The 23,653-nt window shown below is 37.4% G+C and overlaps 1 protein-coding gene across 2 annotated transcripts in view; it reads right to left on the reverse strand.

Moving 5' to 3' along the window:
• Nucleotides 1–23,653, reverse strand: part of Lnpk (lunapark, ER junction formation factor) — a 65,027-nt gene that overhangs the window by 38,090 nt on the left and 3,284 nt on the right. For both annotated transcript variants that reach the window (XM_052722841.1, XM_052722842.1), the window contains exons 2-5: nt 21,234–21,322; nt 17,939–17,980; nt 16,824–17,011; nt 4,376–4,434 (exon numbers count right to left, since the gene is read on the reverse strand). In XM_052722841.1, coding sequence (XP_052578801.1) covers nt 4,376–4,434; nt 16,824–17,011; nt 17,939–17,980; nt 21,234–21,260 — 316 coding nt within the window. In that variant the 5' untranslated portion in view covers nt 21,261–21,322. The remainder of the gene's footprint in view (nt 1–4,375; nt 4,435–16,823; nt 17,012–17,938; nt 17,981–21,233; nt 21,323–23,653) is intronic.

Below are 23,653 nucleotides of genomic sequence, written 5' to 3' on the forward strand. Positions count from 1 at the left end.
CACAGTTGTGAGCTGCCATGTGGTTGCTGGGAATTGAACGTGGGTCCTCTGGAAGAGCAGCCAGTGCTCCTAATTGCTCAGCCATCTCTCTTGCCCCTAGACAAAAATTCTTAATGTTTTCAGAAACAACACTTTTACTTTTTTAACATTCCACCCACATTAATTTACAAATACCAAGTGTCTTTTTTTTTTTTTTGGTTTTTCGAGACAGGGTTTCTCTGCGTAGCTTTGCGCCTTTTCCTGGAACTCACTTGGTAGCCCAGGCTGGCCTCGAACTCACAGAGATCCGCCTGGCTCTGCCTCCCGAGTGCTGGGATTAAAGGCGTGCGCCACCACCGCCCGGCCCAAGTGTCTTTTTATATAGTAATAAAGATATTCCGTTTCTAAGAAGTATGTTACTCATTTTAATAAAAATTAAGCTTTTGAAAATCTTTATTATATCTGAGAAGAGACTTACAAAGGGATATCAGTAGCTTTTCAAAATTAAAGATTTCTAAAATTTGCCTGCTTATTTAAGTTGGCATAATGAAACATGAAGAATCACTTCAAAAGATATTCCTTAAGCCAGGCATGGTGCTGCACACTTTTAATCCCAAGGAGAGGCAGAGGCAAAAAGATTTCTGTGAGTTCAAGGCCAGCCTGGTCTGCATAAGGATTTCTAGGTGCCAGAGCTACAAACTGAAACTCTGTCCCAAAAATAATAATGTTTTAAATAAAAATAAATAATTTTGGAAAAATAAGAGAAGTTGGAGAGATGGCTCAGAGATTAAGGGCACTTGTTGCTCTTGCATAGGACCTAGGTTCACTTCCCATCACCCACATGATGGCTCACCACCATCTTTAATTCCAGTTCCAGGGGATCTGACACCCTCCTTTTGACCTCCACTCGTGGTGCACATACATGCATGCAGACAAAACACACATACACATTAAATAAAACCTTAATAAAAGAGGAATCCCCTTACAAATGTATTGTTTCTAGTTTTTCTGTAGAAATAATCAGTAAAAATAAGTAACTCCTGAAGGTTGTTCTCCACCCCCCACATGTACAGTGTGGACATATACACCCACACATGTACAGTGTGGACATATACACCCCCACACATGTATAGTGTGGACATACACACCCACACACATGTATGCCCATACACAACACAATAAATAAATAATGTAGGGTTTTTAAAGAAAAAAATACATGGACTAGAGAACAACTAACATACAGATTTGATTGGTAATCAGATTTAAGTTTAGTGTATTTAAGGACCTGGAGAGGAGCAGCTGCTCAACACTTGCTGCTCTTGCACAGGACTAGAGCTTGGTTCCCAACACCCATATCAGGCAACTCACAACCACCTGTAACTACAGTTCCAATGATCAAACGCCCTCTTCTAGCCTCCGCAGACACCTGCACTACATACATCTGGCATATAAACACACACAGGCACACACACACACACACACACACACACACACACACACACACACACATAATAAATAAAAGTGTTTTTAAGTGGAAAAATTAAGTGTATTCAAATAATGTTTGTTGAAGATTAAGCATGTAATATATTTAAACAGGGTAGAGTTTCCCAAATAAGTATGATAAGGAAAGGTGTGAAAAAAAAAAACAGCAGAGGTGTCTGAAAATAGTGGTTGCTGGGCTAGACCACATATCCTAAACTGGATAGAAGTGAGGTCATATGCAAGGAGGACACTTTAAAGGCCATCTATTTGTACAACCTTATTTACATACTGAATCAAACAAAATATTTTTTTTTTTTTTTTTTTTTTTTTTTTTTGGTTTTTCGAGACAGGGTTTCTCTGTGTAGCTTTGCGCCTTTCCTGGAACTCACTTGGTAGTCCAGGCTGGCCTCGAACTCACAGAGATCCGCCTGGCTCTGCCTCCCGAGTGCTGGGATTAAAGGCGTGCGCCACCACCGCCCGGCCAAACAAAATATTTTTAAAGCAAGTAGCACTTTTTAAACTACTGGAAATTTAATATTTAATATCTGATGTTAATATTTTATTAATATTTCTAAGTATGATTAATTTATTATATTATAATTACTCTATTTTAAGATATACTTCAAAATAATGTAAGCAGCGAAGGTGAAGGCAAAAACAAAATTAAGACAGCCCATGAGATGATAACTGTTTAAGTAGGATCATAGGTATGTAAGAGTTTAGTATACTAAACTTTGTACAGTGGGGAAAAAACAAAAGAAAAAGAAGCAGACCACATGGAAAGTTCATTTAAGATGAATGTATATTTCTCACTGAACACAGAGAAGTCAAGCTGGTGCTTAGCTAGAGCCTTCACTCCTAGGGAAGACTAGTGTTCATGGTACTGAAAGATACTGCCCACACTATAGAGGAAAGAGTCAAACCTCAACCCAGCTACAAGCCATGATCTACATGGTGACCTGTCTGCATGACATGCTAATGCAATAATGGCACAAAAGTTGTGGGAGTGACCAATAGCTCTCTGCTTGGATATAAGGCCCACTCCACAAGCTGGAACTCATGCCTGACACTGCTCAGGTGGCCAAAAACCTGAGACTAGACATGCCATGGATCTAGGAGAAAACCAAATACTATTGTTCTGCTAAAACAGTGGTTTTCAACCTGTGGGTCACAATTCCTTAAGAGGTCAAATGACCCTTTCACAGGGATCGCATATCGGATATCCTGCATATCTGATGTTTACATTATGATTCATAACAGAAGCAAAATTACAGTTATGAAGTAGCAATAAAAATAATTTTATGGTTAGGGCTCACCACAACATGAGGAATGAAACTAAGGGGTCGCAGTATTAGGAAGGTTGAGAACCACTATGCTGAAGGAATCTAGCAATAAAATGACTCCTAATGACATTACGCCATACCCATAGATCAGTACCTCACTCAAGCATCATCAGACAACCTTTCTCTTGAAGTACATGGGAACTAACACAGAGACTCACAACCAGACAATGTGCAGAAAGTGAGAGGCTTTGGAACAGTCAGTTCTAAATGGGATGTCTTCATCAAACTCCTTCCCTTGGGCTCAGAGAGCTATGCAGAAGAGGCAGTGGAAAGATGTAAGAGCCAGAGGGGATGGGTGACACCAAGGAAACAGTGTCTTCCAGACACATCAGGACGGATATGAACTCACAAAGAACTCCCTGGTGGCAGCATGCACAGGGCTCGCACAGATTCAAGCCGGACATGGTTCAGTGCGCAAAGGTAGAAGTGGATACAATCTCCCATCCCTAACCAAAAAGCTATCTCCAAATAACATCTCTTGTAAAGGAAAAATTAGTTTTCTCCAGTAGAGTCTCACCGGGCATGTTAACCACACTTAAGGGTTATTTTTTATAGGTTTTCTGTCTCATATTTGCTTTGTCTAGACATATATTTTTTTTTGGTCTTACTGGTCTTTTGCTTATATATCATAATTTTTGATTTTGTGTTATGGGTTTTGTTTTTGCATGTATCTGAGTGTGTGTATGAGTGTTTCTTGTGATTTTTCTTTGTTTTTGCTTTTCTTATTCTTGCTTTTTTAAAATTGTCTATTTGTTTTCTAAAGAAAGAAAAAAAAGGGTGTGGAGTTGGCTAGGTATGGAGGTGGGGAGGATCTGAGGGAAGGAAAACAGTGATCAGAATATATTGTATGAAAATTTTTTTCAATAAATGTATAACTGATTAAGATATTTTGTAAGACCTGAAAATCTTTAAAACTTGCACATATATAAAACATACACAGAAGTTGATTATTATATTTTTATATTTTAATTAAAAGAAAGCTAAAGGGCTGTGAGGATGATGAGAGTAATTCAGTTAAAAGGAAAGTCAGAAGGCTAGAGAGATGGCTCTGTGGTTAAAAGCACTAGCTACTCTTCCAGAGGACCCAGTTCGATTCCTAGCACACATAGTCACTCATAACCATCTTTAACCAGGGGGTCCAGTAAACTCTCCTGGACTCCACACGTACCAGGCAGCACACACATGATGCACACAAACACGCAGGTAAAATACCCATATACATAAAATAATAAAAGGAATAAAAGGAACAAGAATATGTGTGCTAGATTTTACTCTGTACCAATGTTTCCCACAAAGATTAATTTAACAAATACAATTTGCCTTTATTTAAGAAAATGTTTTGTGTAAAAAAAAAATCTAAATAAGAACTGACACATATTAAAAATAGAAATTTCTTACATTCATAAACTTTGTTTTACTGTATAGCAAACAATTCTGATACTTACCACATTATGATCTCATACACACTATGATCTCATAAACCATTTCATAACTGGCTTATAAAATATCACACAGTAAGATGTTTGCTTATTTAATACATAGTTATAAAAAATTATGGAACTTAAACTTACTATTTCTCTCTGTTCTCTTGGAAAAGAAGAAAATAAGCACAGTTCTTATGGTCCAGATGCTAGAGAGGAAGCAAAATTCAAAACAAAATCATCATTACAAGAGGTGAATCAGAATCCATAGAATTGAATTAGGGTTAGGTATTTCTCTATATATATATTGAAAATAAAAAAAAAATACTATATTCTGTCGAGGAATACCAGAAGCTTTCCTGAGCTTTCAATAGAGGAGTTCTAAACCTAAACTCCACGGGCCTTCAACTGCCTTTGTATATATGAGTACATTTCTCTACAGAAACCATTGTTTTTGTCAACTTCTAAAGGGTCTATGAATCCCCCAAGACATTAAGAACAATATTACAGAATGCTTTCTATTATTAATATTTATTTTATTTTTATTTATTTGTATGTGTCTGTTTATTTGTATGTGCCTATGTGTGGTGATGCCCATGGAGGCCAGAAGAAGGTGTAAGATCACAGGTAGCTGAAGTTACAGTTGTAAACCTATTAACATAGATGCTAGGAACTGAACTCAAGTCCTCTGCAAGAGCAGCACAAGTCTTAACCACTGAGCCATCTCTCCAACCTCAAGATGCTTTCTAAATAAGTATCAATTCCAAAAAATTTTATTATATGTTCCCTTGTGTTAACAGGCAAGCGTGTTCTTTTCCAAACATGAGCATTATTACACAATTCACTGGAGAGATCTTCTTTATGCAACAGAATAAGCTATCTGGAGAAAGAAATTAGCCAGGGGAGGGTAGAGCCTTACTTTCAAATAAACACTTGATAAAAATTAGCTAAATGACTCCTTTTAAAATTCTATGGTAGCCGGGTGGTGGTGGCGCATGCCTTTAATCCCAGCACAAGGGAGGCAGATGCAGGTGGATCTCTGTGAGTTCAAGGCCAGCCTGGTCTACAGAGAGAGTTCCAGGAACAGCCAAGGCTATACAGAGAAATCCTGTCTCAAAAAAGATTTTATGGTAATAACTCTTTAGGCTCCTATTATATCCAAAAATATTAAAAGAATTAAGAGGAACTCAAAATAATCCTCTCACAAGGTCATTTCTTCAATTCAGTATAAATATAGAAAAGACCAGACCAACCAGATGGCTCTGTGGGTAAAGTGCCATAAATCCGACAACTTGAGTTCACTCCTCTGAACCCACATAGCCAACCCCACAATATTACCCTCTGTCCTTCATAAATGTGCCATGACATGTATGCAACACCCCACAAACACACACACAAATAAAAAGATTAAAAAATTAAATGGAATATTAATAGCAATGAAATTAAATCAATAATAATAAAGAACTATATCTCTCAAATGTAACAGGCCCGGGTAGGTTTACTAGTGAACTCTCCTTAACTTTTAAGAACCACCATCCATGCTTCTTATACTACTTCATAAACAGAAGGGAGATAACCCTACCAAATGTTTTTGAAGCCAGTATTATCTTGATACCAAAACCATAAAAAAAAGACAAAACAAAAGAAAACTATAGGCAAGTTTCCCTAATGAACACAGAAATATGAAAATTCTCAACAAAATATTTACAATTCAAAAAAGCATCAAAAAGATCAACTACCATGTCAAGCTGGTTTTGTTCCAGAAACATAGGGATGGTGCAACACACACAATCAATAAATATAGTGCATCACATTAACAGACTCCAGGATAAAATCTAATACTCCTTCATTGAAAAGGGGTGGGGGGACAGCTCTGAGGAAAGTAGGACTGGAAGGAATAATAAAGCTATATAAATAAACCTATAGCCAACACTACACTAAGTGGGGAAACTCAAAGCATTACCTAAAATCAAGAGCAAGAAATGGTGTCTACTATCTCTACTCTGATATAGAGTGCTTGCTTATAGTCATCTACAGCACTAAGACAAGATAAGGAAATAAAAGGGGACAAATAGGGAAGGAAAAAGCCAAAGTATCCTTATTTGCAGGTGACAGAACTCTACACATAAGAGATCCTAAAGACTCCACAAAAAAAATTGGTAAACATTTTCATCAAAGACGCAGGATACAAAATTAACATTGAATAATCAGTAGCCTCCCTGGGTACAAATAGTAACTGTGCTGACAAAGAAATCAGGGCAACAATCCATAACTGCCTCAAGAAAAAAAATAAAGTACTCTGGAATAAACTTAGCCAAGGAAATGCAAGATCTCTACAACAAAAACTTTGTAAACTGAAGAAATTTAAGAAGACACTAGAAGTTGGGAAGGTTTCCCCAGATACATGCTCATGGACAGGAAGAATTAAGATTGAGAAAACGACTGTACTACCAAAAGCAATATACAGACTCATTCAACGCAACCTCCATCAAATTTCCAACATCATTGCTCACAAAAATGTGTGTGTGTGTGTGTATGTGCGTGTGCGCACGCATGCTCACTAGAGATATTGTCATACCTAATTGCAAGTTATGCTACAGAGCTATAGTAATAAAAATACCATGTTGTAGGATATTTGATCACACTGTGAACCCCGAAATTACATTGTTTACTGCGGAAAAAAAAAACTGTTTCTAGTTGTGGTGTGGCTCAGCCCTAGACACACCTTTAATTCAAGAGCTTTCTGCTTTAATATTGTAAACAGGCAGGATTAAATAAAGTCAACCATAGGTTAAGAGGAAGAGCAAGCAACCAGTTGACAGGAAAAAAACCAGAGAGTAAGAGGGAGGAGAACAGACAGAAAGACACACAGAAAGTAGAAGGGAGGACATTCAGTTTGAGGAATCTTGGTTGAGAAGGCATAGGAGAAAGTCCTTTTATGGAACGTCAGCAGGGGAGGAAGGTCAGCTGGGTGCTTTCTCTGCCTCTCTGAAACAGCAGGCTTTCACTCCAGCATCTGGCTCCCAAGTCTTTATTGGTAAAATCGAACAATTAAGATTTAGAGAAAAACAACAATACCATGGTACAAGCGCGCGCGCGCGCACACACACACACACACACACACACACACACACACACACACACACACACACACACCCAATGGAACAGAGGACCCAGATATAAACCCACATAGTGACAGCCACCTGCCCAGCTGACTTTTGACAAAGATGCCAAAAATACACACTGAAGAAAAGATAGCCTTTTCAGCAAATGACACAGGAAAAACTTGACATCCTCAAGTAGAAGAATGGAAACCAGATCATTATTTCTCACCCTGTAAAAAAAATCCAATCAACACCAGGTACTGGAGAGATGGCTCAGAAGTTAACTGCGCCTGTTGCTCTATCATGAGGACAGGAGTTCCAATCAAAGCACCCCTACCAGGCACTTCACAAACATCTCCAAGGAATCCAAAATCCTCGGGCCTTCTTAGCCACGGGCACACTCTCATACGTACGTATATACGTACACGTACACACACACACACACACACACACACACACACACACACACACACGAAGTCTTTTTAAAAATCAACTCCAAATGGTTCAGCAATCTTTGTAAGACCTAAAACTCTGAAACTATTAAGAAAAAAAGAAGGGAAAACACTTCAATATACAGACAAAGGCAAAGACTTTCTCAATGGGATTCCAGTATCAAAGAAATAATGCTAACAATTGACTATTGGGATCTTGGGAAAGTGAAGCTGCAGTACAGCAAAGAAAAACAATTAAGTGAAAAAGACAGCGCACAGAATGAGAGGGAAATGGTGCCTAATTATGCATCTGACAGAAGATCAGCATGTAGAATATACAAAGAACTCAAACATCAAAACAACAAGAAGTCAAACCACCAAATCAATAGATGGGTGTGGTGGTTTGAAAGAAAATGGCCCCCAAAGGGAGTGGCACTATTAGGAGGTGTGGCCTTGTTGAGGAAGTGTATCACTGTGGGGGCAGGCTTTGGGGTCTTTTTCCTCAAGCTTCCCTCAGTGTGACAGTCAGTTGACTTCCTGTTTCCTGCAAGATGTAGCACTCGCAGCTCCAGCACGTCTGCCTACACACTGCCATGCTCTCTGTCATGATGATAATGGACTGAACCTCTGAAACTGTAAGCCATCACCCCAATTAAATGGCCAATAAACATGGAAAATGTTCAACCTCACTAGCTACCAAAGAAATGCAAATTAAAACTATGCTGAGATTCCACTTCTCATACCAGTCAGACTGACAGTCATTAAGAGAACAACAAATGCTCTGGCAAACACACAGATAAAAGGGAACCCTTATATATGCTGCTGGTGGGCATGTGAGCTAATCCAGCCATGTAAGCTATCATGGAAGTTCCTGAAAAATCTGCCAACAGATCTACCCTAAGACACAGGTCTATCAATCCAAGGTATTTACTAGAAGGTCTCCAGGCCAACACAACAGAGATACCTGCCTATCAGTGTTTATCATAACACTATTCACAATAACTAAATTGTAGAATCAATACCTAAATGATCATCAGTAGAGAAATAAAAAAAATGTGGCATACACACACAATGGAATTTTTTCAGTCATAAACAAGAACAGTCAGGCGACAGTGGCACATGCCTTTAATCCCAGCACTTGGGAGGCAGAGGCAGGCGGATCTCTGTGAGTTTGAGGCCAGCCTGGTCTACAGAGCGACTTCCAGGACAGCCAGGGCTACACAGAGAAACCCTATCTTGGAAAAAAACAAAAAACAGAAAAGGCAGAGATTAAATAGAAATTATCCAGAAATATTGCATTTACAAAGAGCATTGTTTCTATGACAAAGAGGGAGAAAAGAGATTCAGCCCTGTGAGAAAAATGCAGTTGCCTAACTTCACTGGCAAGGAAAAGATACAAACACTTCATACAAAAGCCTAGATAGTAAGGAAAATTCTAGTCAGTCTAGAACACAGGTGAAGATATTCCATTCATCCCACACAAATCTCCCACAAATAATGGCACAAAATAAAGTAAACAAAATATATGGATGTCTTTTTTATAAAACTAAAAAAAAGTATATTATATTTCAAAACTAAAATTAACTTCTTATCAGCAAAGTGCACTAAACTTTAAACCAGAAATTCAAAAAGAGACTGGTATACAGGATCATAAGATTTCTAAAATCTAGTCCTTAACATGAACTAACTTTCAAACTGTTTTCTCAGACTGAAAATTATGAACAGACACACACCAGGGACAAATAAAATAGAAAGTGCATATGTTAATATGACAAAAAGAAAGACTTAACTAGAGACAGTCACTTTTCTTTTTAATTTTACTACCAAAAATTAGTTGTATAAATAATGTTTCTTTAAAGATGTGCATACTATACTTTTTGGTTTTTCGAGACAGGGTTTCTCTGTGTAGCTTTGCGCCTTTCCTGGAACTCACTTGGTAGTCCAGGCTGGCCTTGAACTCACAGAGATCCGCCTGGCTCTGCCTCCCGAGTGCTGGGATTAAAGGCGTGCGCCACCACCGCCCGGCCTATACTTTTAAAAGATCTATTAAAATAGTTTTTGAAGGTACAGTTCCTTTCTAGAAATTTGCCCACTAGGCAGCATCTGGGTTGGGGGGACTTCGAACAATACCATCGAAGTACATTACAAACAAGTACAATATATTTCTTTTAAAAGGCTTAGAAAAAAACACAGAAGGAAATCTTCGGGGCATATAATTAAGCAAGAGGTTCTTAAACTTGACAAGAAAATCAAGATTCATAAAAAGAAAACTGACAAACAGCATCTCACCAAAAAAAAATTTTAAACTTCTGTTAAAAAAAAAAGAAAAGGAAAGAAAAAACAACTGTTACAGGACCCTTAGATGGGGAAAGGAGTTTGGCATCAAGCCTAAGGACCTGAGTATATCCTCAGGGCCCCACATGGTGGAAGGAGAGAATCAATTCCTTCACGTTGTTCTCTGACCTCCACACCTGTGGGTTTGTGTGGAAAGACGGAAGGAAGGAAAGGAAGGAAGAACAGGGAGGGAGGGAGGGAGGGAAAAGAGGGAAGGAGGGAGGATTTAATGACCACATACACACACAAGACACTTAAAATTGTTCACTTTAAAATGAACGAACTAGAGTTCAATGCAGTTTATTGACTATTTACCTAGTATGTATGAAGCCCTGGGTTTGATCTTAAACACCACATAAAATTAAAGGGGGAGGGAGGACACACTCACATAACACAACACACATACAACAAGCAGGCCTGGTAGAGCAGGCCCTTTAATGCAGCCACTCAGGAGACTGACATAGGAAAGTCAAAAGTTCCAATCCTTGTCCAAGCTACAGAGTAACTTCAAAGCCAGCCTTGTGCAAGACCCTATCTCAAAATAAAAGCTAAAGAAGGTTTAAGGCTGTAGCTCAGATAGAATGCTTGCCTAACACATACAATCCCTAGCACCACTAAAAACAAACAAACAAAAAAGTATTATGTATGCATGTGCATATATGTCTGTGTCTGTATAGGCAACTCAGACAGCCATGTAAAACACACCAATAATCCCAGCATGAGGATTATCAGCTGGAGGCCACCCTAGACTAGGTACTGAAATGCTGATTCAAAGAAAACAGAACAATCAATTCCAAAAGTAATAGATATCTGCAGAAGTAAAAATGTTTAAGTATACCCAAACCTTCCTTCCCTGTGGAAAAGCCTAATGTCTATGAAACAAATGCTGCATTTTGATTAGAATTTAGTGAGGCTAGAGGGTGGTTCAGTGGCAGAATACTTGCCTAGTATGTGTGAAGCCCTGAGGTTTGAGCCTTAGCACTGGGCAGAGGAGGAGAAGGGCAGGTTAAACCTTATGATGGGAATATATCCCAGTAGTAGAACATTTGTTTGGCATGTATACGCACTTGGATTTACTCAGCAGTAAAAAAGGAGTGTTTAAATTTCAAAAAGAATGGAAAAAATATGAATATTCACTTAACATCTATGTTCTAGAAAACAATAATGGAATCTAAAGTTCATCCACATTATATAACAACATGAAGATGAAGTAAATTCTCAAAGCATCTTATATAGAGCATTGTTGTGGATATCGCTCTGTATGTTGTGAATGTGTTGCTTTGATTGGTTAATAAATAAAGTGCTGATTGGCCAGTAGCCAGGCAGGAAGTATAGGCAGGACAAAGAGAGAGGAGAATTCTGGGAATAGGAAGGCAGGGTAAGGAGTTGCCAGCCAGACACTGAAGAAGCAAGATGTAAAGATACTGGTAAGCCACAAGCCACGTGGCAAGGTATAGATTTATAGAAATGGGTTAATTTAAGATGTAAGATCTAGCTAGCAAGAAGCTTGAGCCATTAGGTCATACAGTTTTAATTAATATAAGTCTCTGAGTGTTTATTTGGGTCTGAGTGGCTGCGGGCCCGGGTGGGACTAGAGAAAACTCCAGCTACAGAGCATTGATACTCTACCACCAAGGGCAATTCTGGAACACTTAGTAAAGTTTTTCTACTTTTAAAAATGATTCAGGTGAAGAATATAGCTCAGTGGTGCTGTGGGATGGTCTGTATGTCAAATGTGCTCTGCTCTGATTGGTCAATAAACAAAACACTGATTGGCCAGTGGCCAGGCAGGAAGTATAGATGGGACTAACAGAGAGGAGAATTGAGAGAACAGGAAGGCAGAGGGAGACACTACCAGCCGCCACCATGACAAGGAGCATGTGAAGATGCCAGTAAGCCACGAGCCATGTGGCAAGGCATAGATTTATAAAAATGGGTTAATTTAAGATATAAGAACTAGATAGCTAGAAGCCTGAGCCATTAGGCCAAACAGTTTAAATAATATAAGCGTCTGTGTGTTTTGTCGGACTGCCGGGGCTCAGTGGGGCCCGGAGAGAAAACTCCCCAGCTACACAGTGGAAATTAACTGATGCTTGGGGTTCCATCCCCAGTGTCAGCAATGATAATGACTATAATTATTATGATAAAGTGATTTATTTGTCTCAAAAGTAATTCTCATGATTTAGTGACAGATTCAGCAAAGCACAATTTGGGGCAGCAATTGGAGTTAACAGAGTTCTCTATTGGGCATTTATAACTTACCTTTTTTAATCAGAAAATCAACTGCTCTATAGAATTGAATGTCAAGTAGGAGTATTTTTCCTAGTGTTATGAAAATATTTAAATCAACTTTTTTTTTTTTTTGAGACAGTGTTTCTCTGTATAGCTTTGGAGCCTTTCCTGGAACTCGCTCTGTAGACCAGGCTGGCCTCGAACTCAGAGATCCACCTGCTTCTGCCTCCCGAGTGCTGGGATTAAAGGTATGCACCACTGCCGCCCAGCTTATCTCATATTTTTAATATTATTTTCTCCCTGATTTTTATGAAAAATAGAAAGGAAACAATGTAAAAGAGCTCAGCATTATAAGCTCATCTACTTTGGAATTTTAAAAAAATCCAAAAGATTTCTAAAAAGAAGGGAAATAAATAAGCTAAGAGCGAGGCTGGCAGCACAGCTCAGAGACAGATCTAGCCTAGTACATGAGGAGGCCCCACAGCCAATGCCCAGAAAATTAACTTCAATGTTACACATGAGCTCAATTTCAGTTCTCATATATGAACATAGAAATAAATGTGTTCGCCTTTGCACATGCAAAGTTAATTATCTTAAGTTTGGAAGTTCAAATTTAGAAATATGTCCCTCACTAAAGACTAAACCAAAACCTGAAATACCTTCTTTTTCTATATCCCATTTTCTCCTATCATATTGTATCAACTTTAACTTCCAAAACATTTCAAAGTCATCTAGTAATTTCTGGTGTTACTGAGCAGTCCAATCCATCTTTATCTTTAGATTAAATTTACTAAACCAAGCATGGTGGTGTAAGCATTTAATCCTGGCACTCAGGAGGCAAAAACAAGCAGATCTCTGTGGGTTTGAGGCCAGCCTGGTGTACACAGTGAGTTCCAGGCCAGCCACTGCCACTCTCAAAAATAAAAGCTAACAAAAGAACTTGTGTAGCAGCTTCCTAAGTATCTGACTTTTGTCCTCTCCTCTTACCCGAACTCCATATGACAGCATATCTGTGACCCTCTAAATGTAGTTTCTATCATGCTATTCTTCCACTATAGAAGCTTCCCATTTCAACTACTATGAAAGACTTACTCCCAGCTTTGATCTTCCATGACCTGGACCTTGCCTGATCCTCCAAGCTCACTTCACAGCATTTTTCTCTCCACACATTCCAAACATGCCTGTCATCTTTGCCCCTCACATAGGTATATACTCAAGTTCACAGTCTACACATTTTCTGTTTACTATTTTAGAAACATCGTCCCTCAGCTACTGGACTTTGCTTTTTTTACAATGTAAAGTATACACTGATGTAAAAAAATTCAAACACTACCAGAAAACACAGAATAAAAGATGTAGCCAGAAGTTTTCTTCAGTCCTGCCCAGCCCTATGGTCTTGCAACCACTTATAAAATAATCATTCAGGCGCTTAATATTATTTACAAACTGTATGGCCTATGGCAGGCTCTTGCTAGCTAGCTCTTATATCTTAAATTAACCTATTTCTATCAATCTTTGTTTTGTATTCTATTCCGTGGCATTACCTGCATCCCGTTACATGTTGCTCCTTCGGTGGCTGGCTTGAGTCTCTCCAGACTCCACCTTTCTCTTTGCTGTCTCTCTCCTTGGATTTCCCACCTGCCTCTAAGCTGCCTTGCCATAGGCCAAAGCAGCTTATTTATTAACCAATGGGAACAACATATATTCACAGAGTACAGAAAGACATCCCCCAGCAAAAAGAACTACTTAAAATTCTACCATTAGAAAGAATTACCACTAATATTTTGGAAATAATCCTTCATATGTAACTTTGTAGGTGTATGTGCCACTATATGCTGCATATAGTCTTTCACAAACTTTTTCCATACTTGTTCTTCAATTCACACCACTTCCTAAAAGAAGGTCTCCCAGGACCAGGACCTTCCTCAGGAAACCTTTTTTTAATCACATCATTTGACTTCCTTCATTGCACATATTTCTCTCCAAATTAACTATGTCTTTGTTAACTTGTCTCTATTTTTCATCTGCCAATCACAGATGAATTCAAGGTCCATGAAAGTAGACTCTTACCACTACTTTTCCCATTATTATGGTCTAGACCACTACCTAACACATTGCAGATGCCTAATACTTATAAAGAGATGATGGCTTTGGTAAATTTGTGTGTGTGTGTGTGTGTGTGTGTCTGTGTGTGTGTGTGTGTGTGTGTGTGTGTGTGTGTGTGTGTGTGTGTGTTACTAGGACTTGAACCCAGAGCCTCACATACGCTAGCAAATGTTCGACCAATAAGCTATAGCTCCCGAATACCTTCTGTACTTTCTATTTCTGAGACAGGGTCTCAGTAGGTTGCACAGCCTAACTCAACTCTCCCTATAGTTTAGGCAGGCCTTGACCTTGTGATCCTCCTGACTCAGTCCCCCAACTAGCTGGGATTACAGGTCTGACTTCCATTAACATTTATAAGCTACAAAATCCTAAATTTTTATCTCCTATTAGATTTTTCTCTAAGTTTCATACTCATACTTAACCATCCATTTGACAGCTCCAATTGGAAAATACAGTGGTTCACCAAACCTGCTCCTACTCACGTTGTTCACTATTTTGATGAATGATAATACTCTTAAACATCCCAAACTATAAAACTGAATTTTACCCTTGAAACGATTCCTCCTCTTCACCCCATAATAAACCAATCACCAAAAGTCTCTCAATTCTACTTTCTAAATCTCCAATCTATCAATTTCGTTCAATCCATCTGCTCTTCTCCCACCCACCCAATACAAAGCATTCATCATTTCTCTTTATCAACTATAATATCCTTCTAGCTTCCTACTCTAGATCCACTCTTACTTCCTTCTAATTATTAGAGCTCCACTCTCAGTGGCTATAATGATGTGGTGGTTAATCTTGTCAGTTTGGCTGGATTTAGAATCACTTAGGAGAAAGACATCTGGACATGTCGGAGAGGCTTACCTAAAGCAGGAAAAGCTACACTGCATGTGGACAGACTCGTGCTGTGGGCTGGGTCCCAGATTAATAAAAAGGTAAATGCAAATGTAGCAACAGCATTCACCTCACTCTGCTTCCCAACTGCAGATGCAATGTGACCATGCTCCTTCAGTCATGGCTACAACTCCTCTTGCTGCCATGTCACACCACCTTACACATATCCACTCTGCAAGCCTCAAATTAAACATCAATTTTACAGGAGTTTGGAATAAACAATTCCACAGAAATCCTTCCTCCCAATGCAGCCTTGGGTGATATAATAAATAACACAGTAATCTAGACAAGTGCTGTGAAGGAACTGTGCAGATATAATCAAAGTTATTGATTTTAAGTGGGAGGTTATCATGGATTACCCACATAAATCAGAGATTCAGAAGTTGATCAACAATCTAAGTCTGCTGTTTCTCCCACCAGAGACTCCAAGTAGACTGCTGTCTGATCTCTGGAGACTCAGGCCTATGAGAGTCTAAGCAAAGACCCAGTTGATCTGCCTGAGTTTCTGAACTTCAGAGCTCTGATATAATGAATGAGTGCTGTTTTAAGCTGCGTAAATTGAGAACAATGGAAAACACAACCAAGATTCTTTCTAGAACCCTGTCCCCACACTAAGCCTGGGTTAGGGCCCCTGTTAAATGTTCCCATAGCATTTTGTATTACTCTGTCATAACATTAATCATATTTATTACATAATATACATAGCCTAAAATTTATAGCCAATAATTTTCCAATTTTGTTCACCATATACTATTAAAACCCAATGTCTACACAATTGTTATTTATAAATGTTTGCTAATTAAATGAAAAGACTTCTTGTTTCCCAAAATCCTCAGCTGAAATACACCTCCTATAAAGTGCCAGATTACGAAATACTTAAGAAGGAATGATTAGCTTATAGCAATAATTAAAAAGAGAGGAGTTAGGATGAAAGATACACACTTAGAAGCATTTGGACACATTATTTCAGTTTTACAAACGCTCCATACTCATCACCATACTCCATACACCATATACCATGCCCAATGCCTATAGCAGTGGTTCTCAGCCTTCCTAATGCTGTGACCCTTTAATACCATTTCTCATGTTGTGGTGATCCCCAACTATAAAATTATTTTCGTTGCTACTTCGTAACTATAATTTTGCTACTGTTATGAACTGTAATATACAGGATATCTGATATGCAACCCCTGTGAAAGGGTCATTTGACCTCTGAAGGGGTCGCTAGCCACAGGTTGAGAACACTGGCCTACAGGAACCACAGCCACCTATCAGAAAACTATAAAATATGACTAGTAACAATGGTAATATCCCTAAGATATACTCTTTGGGCTATAGAATAGAAATTATACTACAACTTTTTTAAGTTATCAAACTTCAGAAATAATCCAAATTTATTCAATCTAAGACATTAATATTTTATAATAATAAGAGAATGAATATACTAAAAGTATCTTGTCAGAAAAGGAAAAGATCAGCAAAGAGAATACTTACATAAAAGGAAAAGCAAAAAATGGGAGTGTCATGGCAAGTCTTGCTGTAAATTCATCAGGAAGATACCACAAGTACACAATTAAGCATGTAAACAGATAAAGAACTGAAGAATAGATAATTAATCTTCCAACCCATAATTTCTGCAATCTCTGATTTTTTTCTCTAAATTCTTCCAGTGCTTCAATTTCCTGTTAAGAGAGAAGTATTCCATATTATTAAATCTCATAAATCATTTAAAAATTAAAATGAAAGAACTAACATGACAGAAAGATCAGATAAGATTCCTAAAATTCAATGAAATTCAATGCTCTAATATTTCAAAGCAAACATAAGGAAAGGAAAACTAAAAATGAAGTTAAAAACTAAATAAGCCTTTCCCAACAAATTATTTTTTAAACTTAAATATTATTTTTAATCTATCAAATTAGTAAAAACTGGAGAAATGAAACAGATATCAGCAAATACTTATTGAGTGAAAAAAAAAACTAATTCTCTATATATGGACTTTAAAAATCTGGCAAGAAAAAAAAAAGAATAAAAATTATAACAATGTAGGGCCAGGTATGGTGGTATACACCTTTAATCCTGGTACACGGGAGGCAGAGGCAGGCAGATTTCTCCAAGTTTGAGGCTGGCCTGGTCTAAATAGTCAGTTCTAGGCCAGACAGGCAGAATAATACAGTGAGAGTGTCTCCAAAAACAAACAAACAACAAAAAAATCAAAACAGTGGCTGAAACTGCACCATTTCAGTCTATTCACTATTCCCTATAGTCCTAGGGGGAAAAAAATCACTTTTTAAATAAGAGAAAAATGTCAAATCTATAGACTGATAAAAGTTGCACAGTAGCCTGCAACCTTTATTATGCTATCTGTCACATTGACTTACACCATGCTAGCTCTAATTGCATTCTATTGGGTTCTATTACTTGATATTCTATTACCTGATACAGGCTTCTTAAGTCACTAAGAGACCAGATTTTTTTTTTTTTTTGAGATCATGTAACACTAAAGATCTCAGGATTCCTCTATAATATCTTTTAAGTTCTCATATCTCTTCTCTAATATAAAATTACTAAAATATTAAATTAAAATACTTTAGAGTCAACAAACATACCTTATCTATATTTTCTAGAACTTCTACTGTTGAAGGTTTTGCCTGTTTTAGAAACAGAAATAAGACATGCATTAAAACTTGTTACTAAAAACACTTGGATTTATAGTCATTAAAACATTTTATTTCACAACTAGGCTTCTCAGTGTTATCAAGCTATATGTCTACCTGTTTTAACTAAAATTGGAAAATTATAAAAATTATAATTACTAAATCTATGTAGGATTTTTGTTTTTCAAGACAGTTTCTTTGTGTAGGCTTGACTGTCCTGGAACTCGCTCTGTAGACTAGGCTAGCCTTGAACTCACAGAGATCCGCCTGCCTCCGCCTCCAAAGTGCTAAGATTGAAGACATGCGCCATCACTGCCCAGGTAGGATTCTTAAAATAACCCTTTTTCTAAATCTTTCAACTGTGATAGCTCTACTTTTACCATTCTTAACCTCAACAGAACAGACTTTTATATAGAGAAATAAATTTTCATCCAAAGGGATTCATACACCAAAATATTCACAGCCTACCTTCAGTCTAATTCAACAACGCTGAAAGTTCACCTTGGGCTCTGTGTAAGCACCACACTAACTGACTGCATCACTGACACACAACAAGGGCTCCGGAGGTCAAAATCTGTAGGCTCCAAGTTCCTTCTGATTCCTAAAGTACAGTTTGGGAGGGCTGTTTGCTTGCTTGTTTGTTTGTCTTGTTTTAAATATGTATAGGTGTGTGCCTGCATGTATGTCTGTATACACATGCATCCATGGTGCCCAAAGAGGTCAGAAGGGGCACTGGATCTCCTGGAATTGAAGTTATAGACAGTTGTGAGCCACCATATAGGTGCTAGAAATTGAGCCAAGGTCCTCTGGAAGAGCAACCAGTGCTCTTAACCTTTGAGCCATCTCTTCAGCCGCAAGTACACAGCTTTGTAAAGATTAGATTTTTAAAGAGTATCTAATAATAATTTATAATAGAGATTATTTGCCAAAGGTATTTTTACATAAGCCAGAATGGTTCAAATAACAATTGAGAAAACATTTATCAAGACAATAACAAATTTTAATCCAATAGTGTAGCTGAAAGTTTTTCTGTGCTTGCCTGGCATCAAGGTCCCACAGCCACTTATAAAATTCCTGTGTCCCACCTGGTCCTGTAACCACTCAGATCCAAGTAAACACACACAGGCTTATATTAATTAAAACTGCTTGGCCATTAGCTCAGGCCTACCACTGACTAGCTCCAACACTTAAACTCAGCCCATTTCTGTTCATCTATAAATTGCCACATTTTCCGTGGCTTTACTGTGTGCCATTACATGCTGCTCCCTGGACAGCGGGCTGGCTTCTCCTCACTCTTCCTTCCTGTTCCCAGAATTCTCCTCTCTGCTTATCCTGTTGTGAATGTGTTGCTTTGATTGATTGATAAATAAAATGCTAATTGGCCAGTAGCCAGGCAGGAAGCATAGTATAGGTGGGATAAGCAGAGAGGAGAATTCTGGGAACAGGAAGGAAGAGTGAGGAGACACTGCCAGCTGCCGCCATGAGAAGCAAGATGTAAAGATACTGGTAAGCCATGAGCCACGTGGCAAGGTATAGATTTATAGAAATGGGTTAATTTAAGATGTAAGACCTAGCTAGCAAGAAGCCTGAGCCATTAGGCCATAAAGTTTTAATTAATATAAGCCTCTGTGTGTTTATTTGGGTCTGAGCGGTTGCAGGCCTGGACAGAACTGAAGAAAACTCCAGCTACACTATAGTCCCTACAAGAGTTGTTAACATAAGGTTGAACCACACAAAACTGCCATTTTTGTATGTCAAAGCAGAATACTGGAAGTTCATATAATTCAACCAAATAAGAAAAACAAAGGAATAATAAGATTTTTCAGTCTGTCATAGGTTTTTAAAGAAGAGTCATTTCATCCATCTATTGAATGAAAAAAAGTTGATCCCACAGAAAAAGGAAGTAAAAAGTTACCAGTCTAGGGAAATTGGAGGTAGAGAGCTAGAGGGTTGAAAGATTAGGGGTCAAAGGATACAAAACTACATCTAGAATAAATTCTACAGATCCATACAGCATGATGACTACAGCTTATAGTGATATACTATATCTTTTTCTGAGCTTTCTCAAAAAAGTTTATTTCAGTTTTAGGTATGCACATACACATGTGTGCCTGTGTGTACACACATGAGTACAGGTGTCAAGCCAGAAGTGCCACATCCCTGAAACTGGAGCTCCAGGCAGTTGGAATAACTGGATTGGGGTACTGGGGACTGAACTCAGGCTCTTTGCAAGAGCAACAGGTGCTCTTAAACCCTTAACCATCTCTCTAGTCCTCACATACTATATTCCTGAAAAATGCTAATAGAGGGAATGTTATTTTTTTCACCACAAAAAAGTGTAATTATGTGAACTAATGCTTATGTTAATTAGCTAGATCAAACAATGTAATGTAATGTAATGTACATACTTTAAAACATCATGTTGCATATGATAAATACATACAATTTTACCTGTGGATTTTTTAAAAAGAGGAAGTCAATTTAACACAAATCTAAAATATGGATTAATCTAACAAGCCAAAGGCTAAATCATCACTAGTCTTTATTAGTATGATAAGGAATAAGAAAAAAAATAAGGAAATTAGTTTGTCCTAGACTATATTATCTCTTCTTACAATAGAAGAATATTTATCAATATAATTTATATTTTATATCTCTAAATTTGAGATACTTTCTCTAAAGGCTTAACTAATAAAATCTTCATTTTTAATTTTGTTCAACCTATAACACTTAAAAGCATATTCAGTGTGACACCAGCAAATTTATCTGACATGCTAAAAAAAAAATTACAATTCCTTAAGTCCCAGAACTAGGAAAGCAGAGGCAGGGCAAATTTCCGTGAGTTCACGGCTACACAGTGAAACCCTATCTCCAAAATAAGTAATTAAATAAACAGATAAGTAAGTTAATAAATAGATTATAGAGTCTCTAAAAACCATAAATATAAAACTTTTAAATTCAACTACTTTTAAAATAAACTTGGAACTTGGGCAAGATGAGAAGAAAACTACTTGCATAAGATACATAAATAAAAATGAATTACTAGAGACATTAGATACCCATAAAATATACAGAGCTACCAAAATAATGTGCAAAGAAGTAACTCTAAATGGAGTTAAATAAAATTAAATATAAAACATTAAACTCACTGAGAAGTAAATCCCAAAGGAGACCTTTACAAAAAAACTTATGTAGCATTTTTATGTTAGATTTGAAAACTTGCAATACAGAAAATATGTTTTCTTACCCTCCATCGAGAAAATAATCCACCCATCTTTTATCTGTAGAAACTTGGCACAATAATAAATATCATTGGTTGTCCAAAAGAAGTCACAGCTAGAAACAAAGCAAATATTTTAAACTTTTAAGTTAAATACCCAGCACATTCTCTCTAAAATTTTTAGGTTGTAATACTACATTAAAATACCATAAAGTATTTGTTAGCCTCCACTTAAATGAAACTTGCATCCAGATAGCCACTGGTATATTTAAAGTGAGGACATATTTAAAAGTAAAAACAGAGTTGGAAATTTTTAATGACAAACCACTTTAGAAGTATACACATATCTACAGACTTTCTATTTTTTAAAGTAGTTTCTCTATGTTATCCTTGTTATAAAAGAATGAATCCTTCAATAGTCTGAGCCTTAATTACTTTGTTAATTAAAGTGAACAATGTCAATAGTTTGTCACAGAACAGCCTTTAGTGTAAATCACCTTGGAGACAAGAAAACTCAATGACAGCGGAGTTAGTGATTTGTTCAATAGCACATAAGAAACCTGCCCTAAAGTTCCTCTACCTTCAGACTCCTGGTTCCTATTTCTAAAAACACTACTGTCCAACGCCCAGTTAAGCATGTGTTACTAAAATTCTAAGACCCTCAAGCTGGATAACCTTCATTTCAGCTAACTTTGTATTCCCTTTGTTTATCTATGATTCTCAAACATTGTATAAAGACTCAGAAATGATAATATCATAAATCAATTTAACAGATAATCATTATATAATTCCTTATTCTTTTAAGTTGAAATGGTAAAATTATACCTTCAAATTGACATGTTTTTATCAGGTTACAAGTATATGCTTATCTGTGTGAAGCTACTTCATTTATACATATGGACACACACACTCATTTTCATAGGTATATCCTGTGGTGGTATTTTACTTATACTGAAATGTGATTTTAATTGTATGTTAATAAATAAAGTTGTCTGGGGGTCAGAGCTATTAGAGTCACAGCAAGTGCGTGGCGGCGGTGGCGCACGCCTTTAAGGACCTGGAGGGCGGTACATTCAGGCAGTGACGAGGCAGTCACATGTTTGGGTTTACAACCAATGAGAAGGCAGAACAGGAAGACTTTAAAGACAGACACACAGGAAGTAGGTCCTTTTCGGAGAGCTCTCTTGGCTGGAGAGGATCCCTGAATCAGGAAGGGTGAGGCTCTTAGCTCTGACCTCTTGGCTTTCTTCTCTGAATTGGCTCTGTGTTTCTTATTTTATAAGACCGTTGGTTACATCTACAATATCCCCCATATCTTAACCATAAAAAATAATTATCAACACCCAGTAAGAACTTCAATACTATTTATATATCAGAATTAGCTCAAGGCATACCTATTTTAAGAGTTTCTTTTCTTAGGAAAGTAATGAATGCCTAATTTTAAAGCACTTTCATGTATAAAGTGATTCTTCAGGACAAAAATATTATCTGTTCTAAGACAATCTGAAACATACAAACATAATTTTATAAATGACAAATAAGTGGCAATTATTAACCCTGCAATAATAGCTCAGTATTCAAAATTCTAAAATGTGACAGTGAGGTATTCTGGAGCTCTAATGAACAAAAAGAATACATTTCTGAGACAAGATATTAAACAAATCTTAAAACCTTAAGATTCTAAAAATAGTTACCAAGCAAGGTAGAAGGAAAGAAATTCAGATGAACTACTTAATTTGATATTCTCAAATTACACATCACCCCGCTCTTTTGAAACTAGCATGTGATATCTGACAGTGTTTCATGCACAACTGGACTACATAGTTCCATTTCTAAAAGAACTACATCCTTCCAAGTCAAGCGTGTAGCCATCACACCTTGAGACCAAATTTTCTGTTTTGGTTGGGTTTTTGGAGACAGGGTCTCCCTACATGTCTAGCCTACCCTCAACTTCCCCCTCCTGCCTCAGCCTCCTGAGCAATGGCATTACAAACTTGCACCATCATGCCCTGCCTGGGTTAGACAGGTTTTTACTGTTGAAAATCAATGACAGCATCAGGTACTCACTTGGCTCCAGATCTCTAAAGGGCCCTGAAACAGATGGTTTGCTAGAACTCAATCATTTAGATACTGTCCCTCCACTTCACAAACTAAGACCCTGAGGCTGAAGAAGTAATATGGTAAGCTCCAAAGATACTAAGTAGCAAAACCAAACATTGCATTTTAGTTTTGAATTTTTTTAATGCAACGGTTATTCCCAACAGCATAAAATAAGAAATGGAGAATACTTATATAGCGTAGGCTGGAATATATCAATATAGGCTAGAATATCTATGTATAAGATATAGATAGCTGAGGATACAGGTCAGAAGCAGAGCATTTGCCTAGTACATGTGGAGTCCTGGGCTCAACTCTCAGCACCGTAAAAAATAAAAATAAAAACCAAG

Source organism: Peromyscus californicus, unplaced genomic scaffold (genome assembly GCF_007827085.1).
Source record: "Peromyscus californicus insignis strain IS unplaced genomic scaffold, ASM782708v3 Scaffold_7__1_contigs__length_154581171, whole genome shotgun sequence".
Classification (NCBI taxonomy): Eukaryota; Metazoa; Chordata; class Mammalia; order Rodentia; family Cricetidae; genus Peromyscus; species Peromyscus californicus.